This window comes from Camelus ferus, chromosome 3 (genome assembly GCF_009834535.1).
Source record: "Camelus ferus isolate YT-003-E chromosome 3, BCGSAC_Cfer_1.0, whole genome shotgun sequence".
Lineage (NCBI taxonomy): Eukaryota > Metazoa > Chordata > Mammalia > Artiodactyla > Camelidae > Camelus > Camelus ferus.
This window is the reverse complement of record NC_045698.1, coordinates 105,660,675-105,678,678: the sequence shown is the minus strand read 5'-3', so window position 1 is coordinate 105,678,678 and position 18,004 is coordinate 105,660,675. Positions and strand designations below refer to the sequence as shown.

Below are 18,004 nucleotides of genomic sequence, written 5' to 3'. Positions count from 1 at the left end.
TCTTATTTGACAAGCCCAGAAATAGTGTTTTACCAGCTGTCTGGGCATCCCTTAGCCCAGTCAAGTTGGCACATAAAATGAACAATCACAGACAGAATTTTTTAAAACTTACTGAGCATCATGGATATGCCAGGCAGCCTTGCAAAGCCTCGGAAATTAGCCCTGACAGGTGCCTGCCCCCACTGGAGCTCACAGTACAGAGGGGAAGACAAATAATAGACAAGGAAACAAACAAACAAACAAAAACCAAACAAGATACATTTTAATAGAAATAAAGGAAATAAAAGAAACAAATAAGATGATAATGACAGGCAGGAACTGGGGAGGGGTGGTTGGGGCTCCTGGAGATGGACAACAGGGATGACTAGCATGAGCTGATACCTGGAGACTGAAGAGTTTGTGAGCTGGGGAAGCATATTCCTGGCGGGGGGCTCATGTTAGTTATGTTTGGAAAAGTTTCTGCATGGTCCACCAGACCAAGGAGTCACCTGTGTATACAGTGCTGCTGGGCACGGTACACAGAAACGTATTACACGCTACAATAAAGTAATCTACTATCCATTAAAGTTCACTTACACAGTTCAAAGTGCCAGCCACAGTCTATGATCCTGCATTCCATCGTGTTTACGACATAGAGATGCCGGGCTCTTGCAGATATGTCCACAGAAGCACAAGCACATTTCATCCAGGAAGGAAGTGTTCTCCTCCTCCTGTCCTAGTGTGTTGGAGAGACACTCCAATGAGGATTCTGGCACTTTTGAGACTGGTAACATCTAGACTATTGTGTGCATTTCTGACTGACAACCCAAGAAGGTGCAGACAATAGCCAGAGAAAGTACCTTAGGGTGCCAAAAGAAAGAACAGAAGGTTGAAGGAAAATAGATTTGAAAGTTAAAACTCTACAGAAAGGATAGAAATGAAAATGTTAACTAAAGTTTACCTGTGAGTGGCAGGATTATGGGTGACTTTAATGGTCTCTGTGTATTTTCTACAGTGAACACGTATTTTGTAATAAAATAAAAACAATGAAATGTCTTTTTTAATCTTTTTTTCCTTTTTTGGAAGTTGTTGTATTTATGAGGGTCCTTCGAATTCTGAAATAAGAGAATTGTTGAAATCCAAAACTGGGAGAGACTGTGATGTGGAGACTGTGAAATCGGGGCTCACAAGTGCCAGACTCGTAATGTACACACAGGAAGCAGGCTGAGTGGTGAGTGTGAACAGTGAAGCCCTGTATTGGGGAGGCCCTGGGAAAGGGGTGAAGAGTTGGGTGAGTGGTCAGTGGATGGGAGGTGGGTGGACGGTCCCTCCCAGCTCCAGCCATTCCTGCCATGGAGGAATGTGGACATGGAGTTGTTAGATCTTCTGATTCTCCAAGAGAAGTCAAATGAATCCTCCACATCAAATGTTGACGTAGAATAATATACAGGGCAGGAAAAACACGTCTGTAATAGGAGCATGTCCCATGCTGCTGATTTGCAGCCTCTGTTTCAGTGGGGGATTTTTGTTCGTTTTTTTATTTTTATATTTAAGATCTCAGCTTAGAGGTCACTTCTACTAAAAGTAGAGCCCACCTCCTGCTCAGGGCAGAAATCTCTCCTCCTTTTAGCAGATGAAGGTGAAAAGAGACATTCACCTTCTCCCATCTGGGGCCCAGAAGCATCTGGAACACTCTGATCCTCATAATCCTTGTTCTGGGGAAATATTAATGATTTAATCTCCCGAGCTCACTCCTCCTCTGTGGCCATACCAGGGAGATTCACAGACAAGATCCAGAGAAGTCTAGGTTGGAGCAGAACACATCCTGACTCAGTTTTGCCTCAAAACTTCCCCGGGATAGCCAGCCTCGGCCCCGTCCACAGAAGTAGCCTGTGGAATTCCCAACCATGGGAGAGGTGACGGCCGAGGAGGTGGAGAAGTTCCTGGACTCAAATGTGGGCTTTGCCAGAGAATACTACAACCTCCGCTACCGGGCCAAGGTCGTCTCAGACCTCCTGGGGGCCAGGGAGACAGCCGTGGACTTCAGCCACTACCATGCTCTGAACAGCGTGGAGGAGAGCGAAATCATCTTCGACCTCCTGCGGGACTTTCAGGAGAATCTGCAGGCCGAGAAATGCATCTTCAACGTCATGAAGAAGCTGTGTTTCCTCCTGCACGCAGACCGCATGAGCCTGTTCATGTACCGGGCTCGAAACGGCATCGCGGAGCTGGCCACCCGGCTCTTCAACGTCCACAAGGATGCCGTCCTTGAGGACTGCCTGGTGGCGCCCGACTCGGAGATCGTGTTCCCCCTGGACATGGGCGTGGTGGGCCACGTCGCAGTCTCTAAAAAGGTCGTCAACGTCCCCAACACAGAAGAGGTATCCTCTTCCCCGTGAGAGGGAGGGCAGGGAGGCATTATTCCACGGGGTTCCGGGGGTGCAACGGGATGGGGAGCTGCTGGCCACCACGACTGGGCTGGGGACGACTTGGCGCTTTCTTTCTTTCTTTACTTGTTTACTGATAATTTTTTATTTTGGAAAAAAAATCAAATTTAGAAGAGTTTAAAAATGGTATGAACTGTATCTTCCCTCCAAACTCCCCACTTGTTCACATCTTGCCACATTTGCTCTTTGTCAGCATTTTTTCTGACCCATTTGAGAGTCAAATGCTGACAACATGCCCTTTTAACCCCAGGCACTTTGTATTTCCAGAACAAGGACATTTCTTACATATCCAAAGCACAATGATCAAATTCAGGAAATGTAACATGGATACAATACTATTATCTAACAAAGAGTCCATATTCAATTCTTGCCAATTTTCTCAATTACGTCTTTAGTCTCCTCAATTCTGCAACAGTTTCTCCATCTATCTTCGTTTTCTGTTACACTGATGTTTTTGAAGGGTGAAGGCCAACCATTCTGCAGAAACGCCCCTCCATTTGGGCCTGTCTGATACATCTTTATTAGATTCAGGCTATGCATTTCCGACAGGAATATTGCAGAGGTTATGTTGTGTTTTTCTTCAGTCATTACATCTGGGGAGACATGATGGCAGTCTGTCTAATCAAGAAATGTTAAATTGGCCACTTGGCTAAGCAAGCCTTTGGCTCTGTCTTCTAGCAGTCTGGGATTCTGTGGGATTCTCCTGGCAGCTCTGACCCAGACTTCTTTGATTACCTGAAGCAAATCACTTCATGCAGTTCTCCCCATGGCCCATTGCCAGAGTCAACTCCTGCTCATCCTTCAGATCTCAGCTTAGAGGTCACTTCCTCAGAGAGACCCTCCCAGATCCCTGTTAGTCTTCTTCCTGAAAACATTTATCACAATAAACCCTGGAGGCCAGGGACCATGCTTGCCTTATTCTCTGCTTTATCTCAGGACACAGGACCCAGCAAAGGTCTGGCACAAAGCAGATGCTCAGCAAACACTTGGCAAAAAGACTCACAATCAACTAATTATCCGATAATCCCTTTAACACCTGTTCACCTGAATGTTTGCCCCAAGCAAGGCCCACGTTGGTCTCATTCATTGCTGCACTGACCAAACCAGGAGCCTGTGTTGTCATTTCCAAGATCCAAGCTGGACATGTTGTGACTTTGTGTTCACCTTACCTCTGACATTATTTCAGATTAAGGGTCTTAGGGTTAAAAGGAGGAGAGGGAGGGGGCTTGAGAGACCACCTCATCCAGCTGACTCGGACAAGAAGCCTTGAGTCAGAAGATCTTGAAACGGAGCTTGCCCAAAGCCACCAAGGAGTTAGAGCAGAGCCAGGACTTCATGTCCACAGATGTGGGAATTCATCCTGGGTTCCTTGGAAAGATAAGCAGCACAGACTTGGGCCTTGGTGGGAAACGGTTTCCTTTGCAACATGCTGGGCTGGGTCTCCTGTGGGATTCATCTCTCCTTGGACATCCAGGGGTAAGGGTAATGATTCTGCACCTGGGGGTGGGGTGCTTCGCTGAGGACTCGTCCAACTACATCTGTTACCAAGTCCAAGCTTGTATTGCTTGCCACAAGACAGGCCAATAAGTTGAGGGACAAGCTGTTGGGGTAAGGTATAGTGACTATTCGGAAAGCCAGCAGACTGAGAAGCGGATGGACTAGTGTTGCAAAGAAACATCCTGCCTGAGTTAGAATTTATTCTTCTTTTATACTAAAAGAGGAGGGAGTCAAGTCAAACATTTCCTGGTTCTGGTCAGCCTCTGGAGGAGATGTGTGTTAATTTCTTCCTGCCTGCAGTCATTCAAGGTGGGCCTGGTCAGGATGTTTCTCGTGAGCTAAAAAGGTATTTTAGCTTAACACTCATTCCGTGGGAGGCAGGGTTCCCAGAGATTTGGCCATTATGTATGATTTAAGCTTATAGGCAACATCCTTTTAGTGATTAACTTGTAGCAAAAGCAATAGAATGCAAAGGTTAAAATAAAAGAAACAGATCCAACATGGAGTCAGATTTGTTCTTCCCTGTTACACATTGAAATCTGTTCTTCCTTCATCTCTCTGTAGACTTTAACTGTAGCCGACATGGATTGTCAGAGTCCTATGACATATGTCTGATTATCCCCATTATAAAGATGATGAAACTGAAACCCAGAAAGGTTAGGGAACTTGCTCAGAATCACACAGATAGAAAGTGGCAGAGCAAGGATTTGAACTCGGGCCCTATAGCCTGGTGCCCATGGCCTTCACTGCTCTGCTATTGTACACCTCCTCTTTATCTATAAAATGAGGGCATTACTCTCAGTGCAGTTTACAAAAGGTCGTTTCAAATTACGTGGCAGAAAGTTAAGATGTTACGCTTTGAAGTTAGACCTGGGTGTGAATCATGACTCAGTCATTTTCTAAGAACACGACCTTGGCAAATTGTTTCATCTGTTTGGGCTCACTTCCTTATCTATAAAATAGAATGAGAATAACTAAGTTTCTCTAGGTGGTGTTGTAGGGTTAAATGAGAGATTTATTTCTTATCTAGCAAAGCTCTTGGCACAGTGTAATAGTTCACACTGGCAGCTCCTGCTTCTTGTTACTATTATTGCTGTTCTGTTGCCGCTGCTAAGGATCTATTTATTCCAAGCAATGGACACTCTACCAGATCCGCAGCCAGTCTCACCCCCCTGGAGCTTTCAGTTTAGAGTCTATGGGAAAAACAGAAAACAGAGGTGCCGAAAACTTCCGTGGTCCCTGCTGTTGAGGGGTTGAGGATTTAGAAAGGTTCTCTGATTCTAAAACCTCCCCAAGAGTTTGCTGAGCCCCTGTGCTAAGAGATAGTCTGCTGTTTCCTGCTCAACCCAAGTTCACTCTGGAAATGTTGGCTGTGCTTTCCTGGAAGCTTCTGGGCCGGGCAATCTCCCTGGAGGGTGCCTCAGGCCTGGAGTAAAGTCAGTCCAGACTAGCAATCCTGTGTCCTCCACATTCGCATGTGTTTGCTTCTCCTGTCATTCCTCCTTGAGAAATCATGCTCTGTTCCAGGCTTTGGACAGTGAGTGACTCAGAGGGTGGATGGAGAAGGTGCAGAAACATGGTATAGACTGGGGTCTGGATTGTCCCTGAACCACCAAGAAGTGACTCTCTTAGCCATTAGTGCCCTCAAAAAACCTGGGAAATGGCTACGATCAATACATTTTAAAAATGTGAAACCAACTATGTTGTACACCAGAAATTAATACAACATTGTAAATAGACTATACTTCAATCAAAAAGAAAAAAACAAAAAGTGGAACCATGAATGGAGTTTCCCACGGTTATAATGTGGCTCCCCACACTGTAGAAATTCCTATTTATCCTTGGGATCTCCTCAAGGAGATTTGTCATTAGGGCTGATAAAATACAAGATGCCAGTTAAATTTGAATTTTAGATAAACCAAGAGTAATATCTTAGTACGTGTTTTGTGCCCATTTCAGCCTGTCAATAATCAATGTTGTGGTTGAACCAGCCCTTGTGGTTCTTATTATGAATGCAAGATATCCTTCAGCAGTAATCATCAGGAAACTTTGAAAAAATAAAAGTTTATTACTTATAAGACTTGGGAATTCCTCAGCACACTGGGGTCACACAGCAAGGTCTCCGGTAGAGAGAGAGAGAGCAGGCTCAGGCATAGGGCTTTTATTGGGGTCGAAGGTGGGGGGGCTAAGGTTTCACAGGCTCGGTCTTTATCGGTAAAGTTAAAACATAAGAGCAGGAATTTAAATCATGGGAAGAGAAAACCAAAAACCAGAAAAACTAAACCAAAAACTAAACCCTGAGCCCAAATGATCAGTTATCAAAATCAGCCAAGATCCTGAAAACAAAGAAGCCTCAGTGGGAGGAGGTGGCAGGGCTCTTTATCCAGTCACCCCGCGGCTGACAGTGTGTTTATTTGAAATCGCCAGACAGCTCTTTGAAGAGGATGCTCCGCAATCTAAGTTTAAGTCATACACTTACATTACAAAAATGAAAAACAAAAAACAAACAAAAAACTACAAAAAGCTGTCAGGTTCACACTACAGTATGCCTCATACAATATTTAGGACATATTCCTACTAAAAAATTATTTACCTGAAATTCAAATTTAACTAGTCATCCTGTGTTTATCTGTTACATCTGGCAACCCTACTTGCCATTCAGTATTTGTTCGTGTATTTATCCTTTACCCTTTCTCCTTAGGAACGCCCAGGAGGCCTGTCTTTTCCTGTTTGTCTTATTCACCACTGGTCCCCAGACCTAGTCCGGTGCCGGGGACAGAGTGGGCACTCATTGCAGATTACTGAGCGAATGAATAAATGATGGCCCTCCCGCAGTGGGCTGTGATATTGTGATTTATAAAGGGAAATATTTATTGGTCTTCGTCCTGGTTCCTGACACAGAACTGACCCTGGCACAGCGCTTCTAAATCCCTTGGAATTTCCTGGGGGGTAGGTGGTCTTTTGTTCTAATGAGGGGACTCTCGGTCGGCTCCTGGATAGGGGACCAAAAAGATCAAGTCATGATTGGACACTTGGAACTTTCAGCCTCATCTCCCATCCTCTTAAGAGCAGAGAGGGGCTGGAAATGGAGTTAACAATAGATCTTGCCTTTGTGATGAAATCTCCATAAAAATCCCTAAAAGTACAGGCTTCAGAGAGCTTCTGTGTTGAACACACGCATGTGCTGGGAGGGTGGTGCACCTCAACTCCAGTGGGACAGAAACTCCTGCACTTAGGATTCTTCTGGATCTCACCTGATGTGTCTCTTGATCTGACAGTTCATCTGTATATTATCCTTTGTCATATCCTTCATTATGTAATAAGTCTGAAATGTAAATCTTTCCCTGAGTTTCATGAGTTGTTCTAAGAAATTATCAAACCCAAGGAGGAGGCCATTGGAACTTCAGCTGATAGTCGGTCAGAATATAGATGGCAGCCTGGGACCTGTGATTGGCACCTGAAGTGGGGGCAGTCTTGTGGGACTGAGCCCTTCACCTATAGGTTCTGATTCTGCAGGAACACAGTGTCAGAGCTGAACTGAATTGGTGGATACCCAGCTGGTGTCAGAGAACTGGTTGGTGTGAGAAAAAACACCTTTGTATCCAGTTTCAGAAGTGTTGTGCATGTGGTGCTAGATGTGAGAGTAAAGGGAAACAGTGAGTCTTTCTAGACACTGACAAATCCCACTTTGGAAGACTGAATCTGAGAGAAACACCATTTCCAGAGACTCGTCCTTCTGTTGTCCTGCTCTGCTTCCTTCCCTGTGAGACTTGGACCCCAGCAGGCTAGACCGGAAGGAGACCTCCAGGATGACCTGCTCCAACACTCTGATTTCACCAAAGGGTAAACAGGCTCAGTGAGGTTTCAGCTACTGACAATGTACTGATTGGCTCCTGAAGCCACTCATAGAGTAAGTCCCTCCCTCCCTGGGCCCCAGGGTATCACCCATCCTGTGGGGGCTTCCTTCACATTATGGTTTGAATTGTGAGCTCGTGTTTTACATGATGTTCCCACTATACAGTGATAACCCAGTGAGGACAGCCTCACCTTTCTTACTGGTCTTGGCATATCCAGTGTCTCTCCCAGAGCCAGTGCTCAGTAAATATAAGTGAGTGAATGAACCAGTGTATCAGTGAATAAATTAATGAATGAATGGAGTGGCTGTGCCATTTGCCAGCAAGAGAATTGTCCATAAAACATAAAGGATGAGAGTTCTATGTGACAAGGCAGATGTGAGAGTTAATGAGTGGTCTGGCTCTGGGCCTAGTCTATCATGATTATTCAATAAATAGATCTCATCATGGGACACAATGGAGCTTGGCACTGCAAGTGTTTGAAAAGAGAAATTGGGGTTTCCAGGACTGAGAAGCAGTCTTCCATTATGTTGGAATGAAATCACTACTCTTTACAGTGGCCTCCAAGGTCCTGCTCGATAGGGCCCTCTGCCCAATTCTGGGACTTCCTTGCCCTCTGCTGTCCCACGACCCTGGTCTTCTTTCTGTTTTTCCGATCGACCGGCTCATTGCCCCCTCCTGGCCTTTGCATTCTCTGTGCCCCCTGTGCTCTGTGCATACCCTTCACCTGCCTGGCTCCTCTGACCCTCCAGCTCTCTGTGTCACCCACCGTGACTGCCCAGAGCAGCTTCAACCCGCCACCTCCTCCACCACTTTCTACAGCATCATTCAGTTTCTCTCCTGCAGAGCAGCTGGGCACTTGCTTTTTGTCTACCTATCCCATCTGAATGGAGGCTTCACCAGGGAAAGACGCTCACCCCTCTTGTTCACTGCCATAACCTAAGGGTCTAGAACAGTGCCTAGCATACCTGAGACGGCATTCTGTTAATGCTAACTGAATGAGTGCATGACTTTGGGCTTTCCCGGGGGACACCTGAGTCCTGGGCTTTTAAACAAACATTTTGAGCTAAATGGCTTCTGAGGCCCCTCTGCCCCGATAATCCGAGCTTCTGTGACATGGTTGTTTAGAACACTTTATACGCTGAAAATATAAGGATGACAATGATTATGTAAATGCCAGTCAATTGGCAGCCGTACTATTTGTGAGAAAGTTCCAGGGCTGAGAACACAAGTGGGAGAGAGGGTTCTGGTGGACTTAGTAATCTTGGCCTCAGATGCAGGCAAGGCCCAAGTCTTGCTTTCCCTGACAGGAGTGAATATTACAAGACTGAACTGACTTCATGAAACGAATCTGAGTGTGCCCCACCCAGACCTGTGTTTAGGGATTCCTGTCTTTAGAGAGTGACATGGAAAACCCTTGTGGCTAATGCCTCTTTAGAGATTCTGCTTAATCCTCCAATGCTAATTCAAGTACAGGGCTACAGGCGTCTCTTAATCTCTTTACCCTTCACCTGGTCTGAGACAGCTTCACGGACAACAGCGCTGTGGCCTGTTTGTTTAATCCCACTCCAGCTGGAAGAAATCCGCAGATGCAAAGCACCATGCTCTGAATTTCTGAATTATGGGAAAGATTCCACACAGCCGGTTCTAGCAAAGCTCTGTCAATTGGCTCTATGAAATACACTTTCCTTCTCAGAGCGGCACGATCTGTACATGTCTGGGTTGGCTTGTGTCCCAAGCAATGCTGACAGTTGGGAAACCTCACAGTGCTACCAGGAAACAAGAAGGTGGATTCTTTTGGATTTAAGACAACAGTTCAGGCTCTGTCTCCTTTTTTTGACCACCCAGACTGCACCGCCCTACACTGGCCTCCAAGTTTGCCTTAGGGGTGGGATGTGGGGGTGTGGGCTCCTCTGTACTCCCACTGCTTTGAGCCAACCCCTGTGTCCTCTGTTACTAGTACTGATTCGTCTGTGTGCTGGCCTGAATCTTAGTCTCCCCTGTGTCCACAGCGCTTAGCTTAAGGTCTGACAGATAGTTAAGACTTGTGGAATGGGACTATCCATTGGACTGGCTGCATAGTGCTGGAACTGGATTGTGAGAAAAGCTGAAAGTAACAAATTCTTTTGCTCAATGACCTGGACCCAGGTCTACCCTTTTCCAGGCTTCCCTGAAAGGCAGCAGAGCTGAGGGCAGGTTCTGGAATCACATACACACACACGTAACAAGTAACGTTAACCTTTCTGAGTTTCAGCTTCCCCCTCTGTAAGGTGGACTGCTTACGGTCCCCCCTCACAGGTGCCTGGGAGGACTGAAGTGAGCTGATGCAGGCGAAGCTTCACGCACAGTGCCCGCCAGCAACTGTGATGATTATACTCCCTACAGTCTTTTCCTCACTCAAGTTTCTATTTGGGGCTTAAATGTCATTACCTCAAGAGAGCTTTCTCGAAAACTCCCTCGCATGCAAAGTCAACCCCACCCCATCTTGGGCCCCTACTGTGCATTGTTCAAATCTCCTCCACGGCCCTCAGCAGGCTGTATCTCAGACTTCCTTCCACTGGATTTTGAGGGCCCAGGGGAGAAATCATCTCTAATCGCCTTGCCCCCTGCTAAAGGGGGGGAGATGGAAATGTCTTCATTCTCTTGTCAACAAGAGAATAGCAAGCCCCTCGCCCCACCCCTACCATGGGCACCTCGGGCTCTGGGTTGTTCTCATGTCTTTGCTCTTCATCTGCCCACCCACGCTTGTCTCTGCCTCTTCCAGGATGAGCATTTCTGTGACTTCGTGGACACCCTCACAGAGTACCAGACCAAGAACATCTTGGCTTCCCCCATAATGAATGGGAAGGATGTGGTGGCCATAATAATGGCGGTGAATAAAGTGGATGGGCCCTGCTTCACCGAGAGAGATGAAGAGGTAAGAATGCTTTAGAAACTGCTAGGGTGGCCATGCTAGCAACATTCTCCCAGCTCACAAAGTCCTTTGACCCTTGCTACTTGGCCTGGCCTCGGCATCCCCAACTTTAAGACAAAGGGGTTACTCTGATGCTCTCTGAGGGAGGCAGAACAGGATAATTGTTAAGATGTTGGGCTTTGAAATGTAGGGATGATTGTTCTGGCTCTCCTAATACCTAGCTCTTTGACTTGGGAATGTTATATAATTTCTCTGAACCTCAGTTTTCTTATTTGTAAAATGGGGATGATTTTATAGTATCTTTATGTAGAGTATCTATGTATCTCTTTTTCCATTTTTTAGTGGAGGGACTAGGGATCGAACCCAGGACCTCGTGCATCATAAACATGCACTCTACTACTGAGCTATCTATATTATCTCTTGAGGTACTTGTGGTGATCAGATAACACACATAAATAATTATCATGGGGACTGAAAACTCAACAAAAAGTAGCAATAGTCATGTACATATGTCTGTCAACTTGACATTCTACATTCTGTGAGTTTTACACTCTTACAACGCAACATTGTGTGAGTCAGCATCCCATTATCCACCTGCTCAAACTGCATGAAAATAATTCAGATATTTGCAGATGGCAGAAGTGGCCAGAGGAGGAATTTCTCCTTCTCATCTGTTTCTCTTCTTGCTGTTTGATTTTCAGATTCTTCTTAAGTATCTCAATTTTGCAAATCTAATCATGAAGGTGTTTCACCTGAGTTACCTGCACAACTGTGAGACTCGGCGTGGCCAGGTAAGGGGCTTGGCTCAAGGGAATGGGCTGGATGTGTCCTTTTACTGAGGTACTGATGTGGTCAACTGGAAAGGCAGTATTAACAAAAGTGCCTGGGAACCATCACACAGTCTCTGCCCAGCATCCCTAGTGTTAATGAGGTACTGGATGTTTGTAAAGCTGTATCCCAGATTATATGCACAAGGTTTCATGTCAGGCAGCTTGGATTTGATTCCCTGCTAAGCCATTTACTAGGTCTAAGACCCTGAGCAAATCACTTAACCTCTCCAATGTTCAGTCTCCCCATTTGAAAAATGGGGACAATTATGGTTCTACTCTCAAAAGATTATTGTCAAAAAAAAAGAGATCACTTTCTATAGTAAATGAGATAATGTATATAGAGCACTTGTGCTCAATCAGTGTTTATTATCTTTCTTATTAACCAGCTATGAGATAAAAGAAATGAAGAGTTGGACCTAATATAAGCTGGCCAGTTATTCACCCCTCTGAACCTCAATATCTCCATCTATTAAATGGGGACAATTATTTTATCTCCTGGTTATTGTGAGCTGCAGCTCTGTGCCTCAAAAACGTTGACTATGTTTTGTGTTTCTGCAGATACTACTGTGGTCTGGGAGCAAAGTCTTTGAGGAGCTTACAGACATCGAGAGGCAGTTCCACAAAGCCCTGTACACAGTCCGAGCCTTCCTCAACTGTGACAGGTACTCCGTGGGGCTCTTAGACATGACCAAGCAGAAGGTGAGAAGACTTCAGGAGCAGACATTTCCAAGAACAGGTTAACTATATACCAGGTGGAGCCCAGACTTGTGTCACAAATCCAGTTGCACAGGGAAGAGGCTGGGAGGGTGTGGATGGTTGTAAAGACTTTTTCACAGGTCTTTTACACTGAGGAGAGGAGTACCAACCTTTAATGGGGAAAAGTTAATCTAGGGCACAGCTGAGTAAAAACAACCTGTATCTTCCTTAGTCAGTTGGTGAAAAAAAAGCTAATGAGAGAAGGTCTGATGAGGTGAGTGAGAAAGAATTTTCTATGTAGGGTGAAAGTCCAGAAAGAAGAAAGTTGCCAACTTCTGGAATTCTCAGAAAATGCACTCAAAGGTGGGTGTAAACCTTTCGCATGGTTTGTCGAGCCCAGGGCTCATCCAGGCAGCTGCTTAGATCTGGTCCCTCAGAATGCTCCGCGGCCACGCTGGCTAAGGAGGCAGAGACCCAGACGGCACCCACCAATGTGCCTTCAGCTAGCATTTCCCAAACAGACTCTCCCATTGCTCTTCCTCTCCATGCCTTTGCCTCCTGGAGCTAATCACTGTCTGCCTTGGAACAGAGTTTCAGAGTTACCTAGCTTTGCGATCCCTCTCCCAACCAGTTTCATTCTGTGTATGCTTTGTCATGCCGAGTGTGGTGCACTGCCTGATGGGGAGCCTCCAAATACTTGGTCGAATGAAGAAATGAATTGCAGAATCAGGGGATTGGAAAAGACCTCAGGTCTAGTCCAGGGGCTCCCAAATGTGATAGCGAATCAGAATCTTCTGAGGAACTGTTTAAAAATTGCTGGGCTACATGATAGTCTGTTTTTTCTACTCAATGTTCTGTGAGCATCTTTCCATGTCAGTACACATGGATTCTTTTTAATAAGATAACAGAGCATACATACAGAAAAGAGCACTGATTACAGGGGAATAGTTCGATGAATTACCATGGAGTGAACTTCCCCACGTAGCCATCACCAAGATTAAGAAATAGAACATGACTAGCCCCTCAAAAGCCCCTTTCCAGTAACTCCCAGCCCTTCCTCCCTAAAGGTAACCACTGTCTGATCTTTAAAGCCATATTAGTTTTGCCTGTTTTCAAAATTCACATACATGGAATCATACATACTTTTTTATGTCTGACTTCTTCGGATCAACATTTGGGTCATAAGATTCATCCTTATTGCTCCACATAGCAAGAGATCATTCATTTTCATTTTTGTGAAATGTTCCATTACCTGAGTAATCCGAGAAGTATTTATTTATTCTACTATTGATGGACATTTGAGTTTTCAGGTTTGGGCTATTACAAATAATTGCTATTATGAACACTCTTGTATATATTTTTTAGAACACAGTTGTACCATGTCTATTAGGTACTTACCTAGGAGTAGAATTTCTGGGTAATAGTTTTAATAGGTATTTCCCATTTGAAATTCGAGGTGATTGTGCCATTTTGCCCTCCCACCAGCAATGTATGAGGGCTTTCTCACTAATACTTGGTATTGTCAGACTTACTAATTGAGCCATCCTGGTGGGCGGGTAGCATTCTCTCTTTGGGTATTAATGCGCATTCCCCTAATGACCAATGAGGCTTTATGTTTATTGACCATTTGTATATCTTCTTTTGTAAAGTGTTAGTTCAAGTCCTTTCACCATTTAAAAAATTATACTGCTTTTTTAAAAAATATTACTGACTTGTAGGAGTTCTTTCAAATTCTGCATATGGGTCCTCTGTTGAATACACACACTGCAAATATCTGCTCCCATTCTGAGCTCTCATTCTCTTATGTTTTGATAAGTGTAAGTTTTGAATTTTGGGAAAGCTGTGGAAGTGTAATTTCTACAACAAAATTTTATTTTGCTTTCCCAAAATTTTCCTTCTAAAGGCTATACCATTTTACACTCTTACTTATTGCATGAGAGTTCCATTGGCTCAAACTCCTGCCAATTCTGGGTATCATAAATCTTGTGATTTTTCCTACTTAAATGGACAAAAATGTTATTGTTCTTTTTACTAAATCTTTTTTCACTGATTACAGATGAGCGTAAATCTATTTTATATGTTTGTTTGTGATTTAATTTTTCTTCTTCCATGTATTGCCAGCTATATTTTTCTACCTTTAAAACTGAATTCTTTATTTCTTATTAAAGTATAGGAGTGCCTTATATATGATAAAGATTATATATCTGTCACATAGGTTGCAACCATATTTTCCCTTTCTATGAATTATATTTTAACTTTGTTTATGGCATCTTGCATCATACAGAAGATTTAAATTTTCTTTTATGGTTTCTGTGTTTTGAATTTTAAGAAAGTCTTCCTCAACCTCAGTATTATAATCTGAAATAATCTGACGTGTTTTGATGAATATATTTTCATCTTTTACTCATCTTGAAATTATTAATACATATGGTGTCAGGGAGGGGTACATTTTATGCCCCCTCATAATTCCCCATTTAAAGAATAGTCTACCCTTTCTCCACTGTTTTGAAATGCCATAATTTTGATATGCCATTTTGTTGTATACCAGATTTCCATATACTCATGGGTTTATTATTCTGATTTTTGCCTTTAAAATATCTCCCTAAGTGATTCTGGTGCAGGTGAGCCATATACTGATTTTAAGGAACCTCTGGTTCTAGTGCAGCCATCCATTTGATCTTTGCACAGTCTTGAATAAAACATTCTGCCAAATACTGCTATACGCCTTCAGAAAGCAGCAAATGAATTCATACGAATGATTGTTTTTATTTTTTTAATCAGAGTGTTTTTTCTAAGTGGTTGAATTCAAAAGACTCCATTTTAAGGTGCCCAGTTTGCACCTTAAAGGATCCGAGCACAGCTCTGTGCTGCAGCGTTCTGCTCTCTTTTTTTTTTAGAATTCTCCCTCAAAAGGGAAAGTCACACTTAAGTAAGACTATTCTGACTTAGTCATCCCCAGTAGGTGGAACAGTCTAGCAATTAGAAGTGGGCTGGGCTGCCTACAATCACCCTAAGAACCTACCCTCCTCCCTCTGCCCCACTGCTCTTTGCCCCAGGGAGCTAAGCTCTTCCCTGAACTATTGACATTATGAAAAAGGTCACTAAAAAGCCACTGAACTGTATGCTTAAACTGGGTGAATAATATGGTATGTGAATTATATCTCAAAAAACCTTTTTAAAAAGAGAGAGAGAGATTAAGACAGAGGAAGGCAGGTATGAACACGCTCCACAGTCCACCCAACACTTTGTGAACAACATCTGATTCTCCTTGGGACGATCTTCAGAGCCACTCAGTGTTTGACCCTGATGGTGTCCTTCTCTGGTCTCCTCTAACATCTGTGCTCCCGTTTTATTACTGTTCTGGTTCTCACTCCATCTACCTTACTATAGCTACTCGAAGGTCTAATTGCCTCCTCCATGAGACAGTAAATTCCTCCAGGGCACAAACTATGCCTTGCCCATTTCTCCCTGTCTAGCAGAAATCATGTTGTGGAGCTTAGGTAGGTCCCCAGGTCCCATTTCCACTCAGAATTGAATTGCCTCCTGTTGTTGTTAGTCAAGAAGAGGAGCCTAGCTGGGCAGAAGGGTGAGGACGTGAAATCCGAATTTCACACGGACTCCCTTTTGCTTGCTCTCTGGATGATATCAGAGCAGGCAAGCCACCGCGACAAACATGTCCAAACAAACGAGAGGTCGAGGAGTAGGAGGCTTGGCATCCTCCCCACAATAATCTAGAGCTCATGGATCACTGTCCCTAAGTATCAGCAGGTGAATGAACAGAGAGGGCACCAGAGGGCAGCGGCCTCCTCTGCAGGCCCAGGTTTGGTCCAACATAAGCTGTGCAGCTGTGTGTGCAGTAGGAAAACCAGTGAAGTAGCGAGGAAGGGCCTGTGTGGCGTCCTGTCTGTTTCTTCTCCTGGGGCCATGTGACCACGCAGAGCCTTTCCTGGCCCTTTTCTCTCTTCTCCCTGCCCCTGTGTTTGCCAATTGTCTTACAGGTGTCATCTTTTCTTCATGGATCCCAGATAGGGGTCTAGCTGTCCATATTTGGCACCATGGATTTTTCTTTCTTTCTTATTTGGAAAAAAAATTTTTTTTCTCCTGATGACAAAAGCAGTAAATTTTATTGCTAAATAAAGTATAATCTCATTCCAATCCCACAGAGAAAACCAGTTGTTAATGCTTTGTTGTGAATTCTTTGAGTGCATTTTCTATGTATAGTTAAACACGGGGGTCACGTGATATATATATTTTTGTTACCTCACACTTGCCAATCATCAGTGTACCACAGACATCATTTTAATCAACACATACACATCTGTAATATCATCGTTACTAGATGTATCATAAGTGATTTAATAAATCCCCTCTTATTGGACACTTAGGTTTTTTCCAATTCTTCACTACTATAAATGATGCTGGAAGAAACATTGTTTTAGTTAAACTTTTGATCACATGCTTTGCATGTACTTAAGGTAAATTTCTTAGCCATAGAGACCTGATTTTCTCTCTCATATCTCACCGCATGGGGGGCATGAAGGTGTTCCAACCTAGCTCCCATTTCTTGGTTAATGATTAGACAGACCCAGTTCTGATGCTATTGATGTATCTCAAAGCACGACATGATTGATATCCCCTAACTCTAGTGAATCTTGCAGCCCTTCCAAGCTTAGGTGTCACTGAGCTCGTCCCATCTTCCAAATTTCAGTGGTAGATGACTCATACAGTCGGGTCTTCTCACCTTCTCTTAATCTCCTTTTTTTGATCTACTTTCAAGACACATAATTATTGTTTTTCTCATCCGTAGGAGTTTTTTGATGTGTGGCCAGTCCTGATGGGGGAGGCTCCACCCTACTCTGGTCCCAGGACTCCGGATGGAAGGGTAGGTCTTTCTCTGGCCTGTCCAATATAATCAAGTGTTTAATAAAGTGCAGATGTAAGGTACGGTAGACCCTGTTGAAGTTTCTTTTTTCACTTAGGTATTTATCTTCTCTGGGTTGGGTTGTCTGCCTTGAAATTATGATAATTCTTTACAGTTGCCCAAGCATTGTAATTTGCAAGGTGTTTTAAAATCTCACTGGAGTTTCACAATAACCTGATGTGGTTGACAAAGAAGGAATAAATATTCTCATTCCACAGATGAGGAAAGAGTTCTACAAAGATCAAGCAGCCTGCTGAAGGATTCACCCAGCAGGAGAACTGCAAACAAATAGATGTAAATAATCTTAATACCTAATCTAGAATGTACAAATTGGGAGCCAGAAAGTCAATTCCAGCCAATAGATAAGTCTGTTGGCTGCATAGGTTTTAAATTTTTTCTTCTTTTTTGTGTTTACTTACTGAAATTTTTGAATTGGTAGCTTCATACTTAAAAATCAAGATATTTCCCATAAATATCTAGATTCGCAGTTTCTTTTGAAAAGGTGAAAGATTAATCAAAATTGGGCGCACAGTCCCTCAGGGTAAATTTAATTAAGCTCAGTAGCAGCTGCCTCCTTGGAATGTGGCCTGAGCCCTCTAGTTTGCCACAGTCCCCACCACTCCCTCTTGCATACCCCTGGCCTCCTCCTCTCATTTATATTTCTATCAGGTCTCTCTTGGCATTTGAGTTTGTGACTTCTGGTCTCAAATCATTGTTGCATTTTAAAAATGAGGCATAAACAGGAGCTGAAATGAAACATGTGGGGGTGTAAAGATGAAGCAGGGTAAACAGACCTGGCACTCACATGGCCTATAGAACCTGCAGAATGACCAAATGACTTTAGCCAAGGCCACACAGAATAAATA

The 18,004-nt window shown here is 43.9% G+C and overlaps 1 protein-coding gene across 4 annotated transcripts in view; it reads left to right on the top strand.

Annotated features, from left to right (window-relative positions):
• The first annotated feature begins 1,886 nt into the window (after nucleotides 1-1,886).
• PDE6A (phosphodiesterase 6A) overlaps nucleotides 1,887-18,004 on the top strand; it is a 56,988-nt gene continuing 40,870 nt past the window's right edge. For 3 of the 4 annotated variants that reach the window (XM_014551690.2, XM_006175909.3, XM_006175910.3), the window contains exons 1-5: nucleotides 1,887-2,360; nucleotides 10,542-10,694; nucleotides 11,393-11,482; nucleotides 12,080-12,220; nucleotides 17,025-17,099. In XM_014551690.2, coding sequence (XP_014407176.2) covers nucleotides 1,887-2,360; nucleotides 10,542-10,694; nucleotides 11,393-11,482; nucleotides 12,080-12,220; nucleotides 17,025-17,099 — 933 coding nt within the window. The remainder of the gene's footprint in view (nucleotides 2,361-10,541; nucleotides 10,695-11,392; nucleotides 11,483-12,079; nucleotides 12,221-17,024; nucleotides 17,100-18,004) is intronic. The other variant, XM_006175911.3, reaches the window with a different exon arrangement.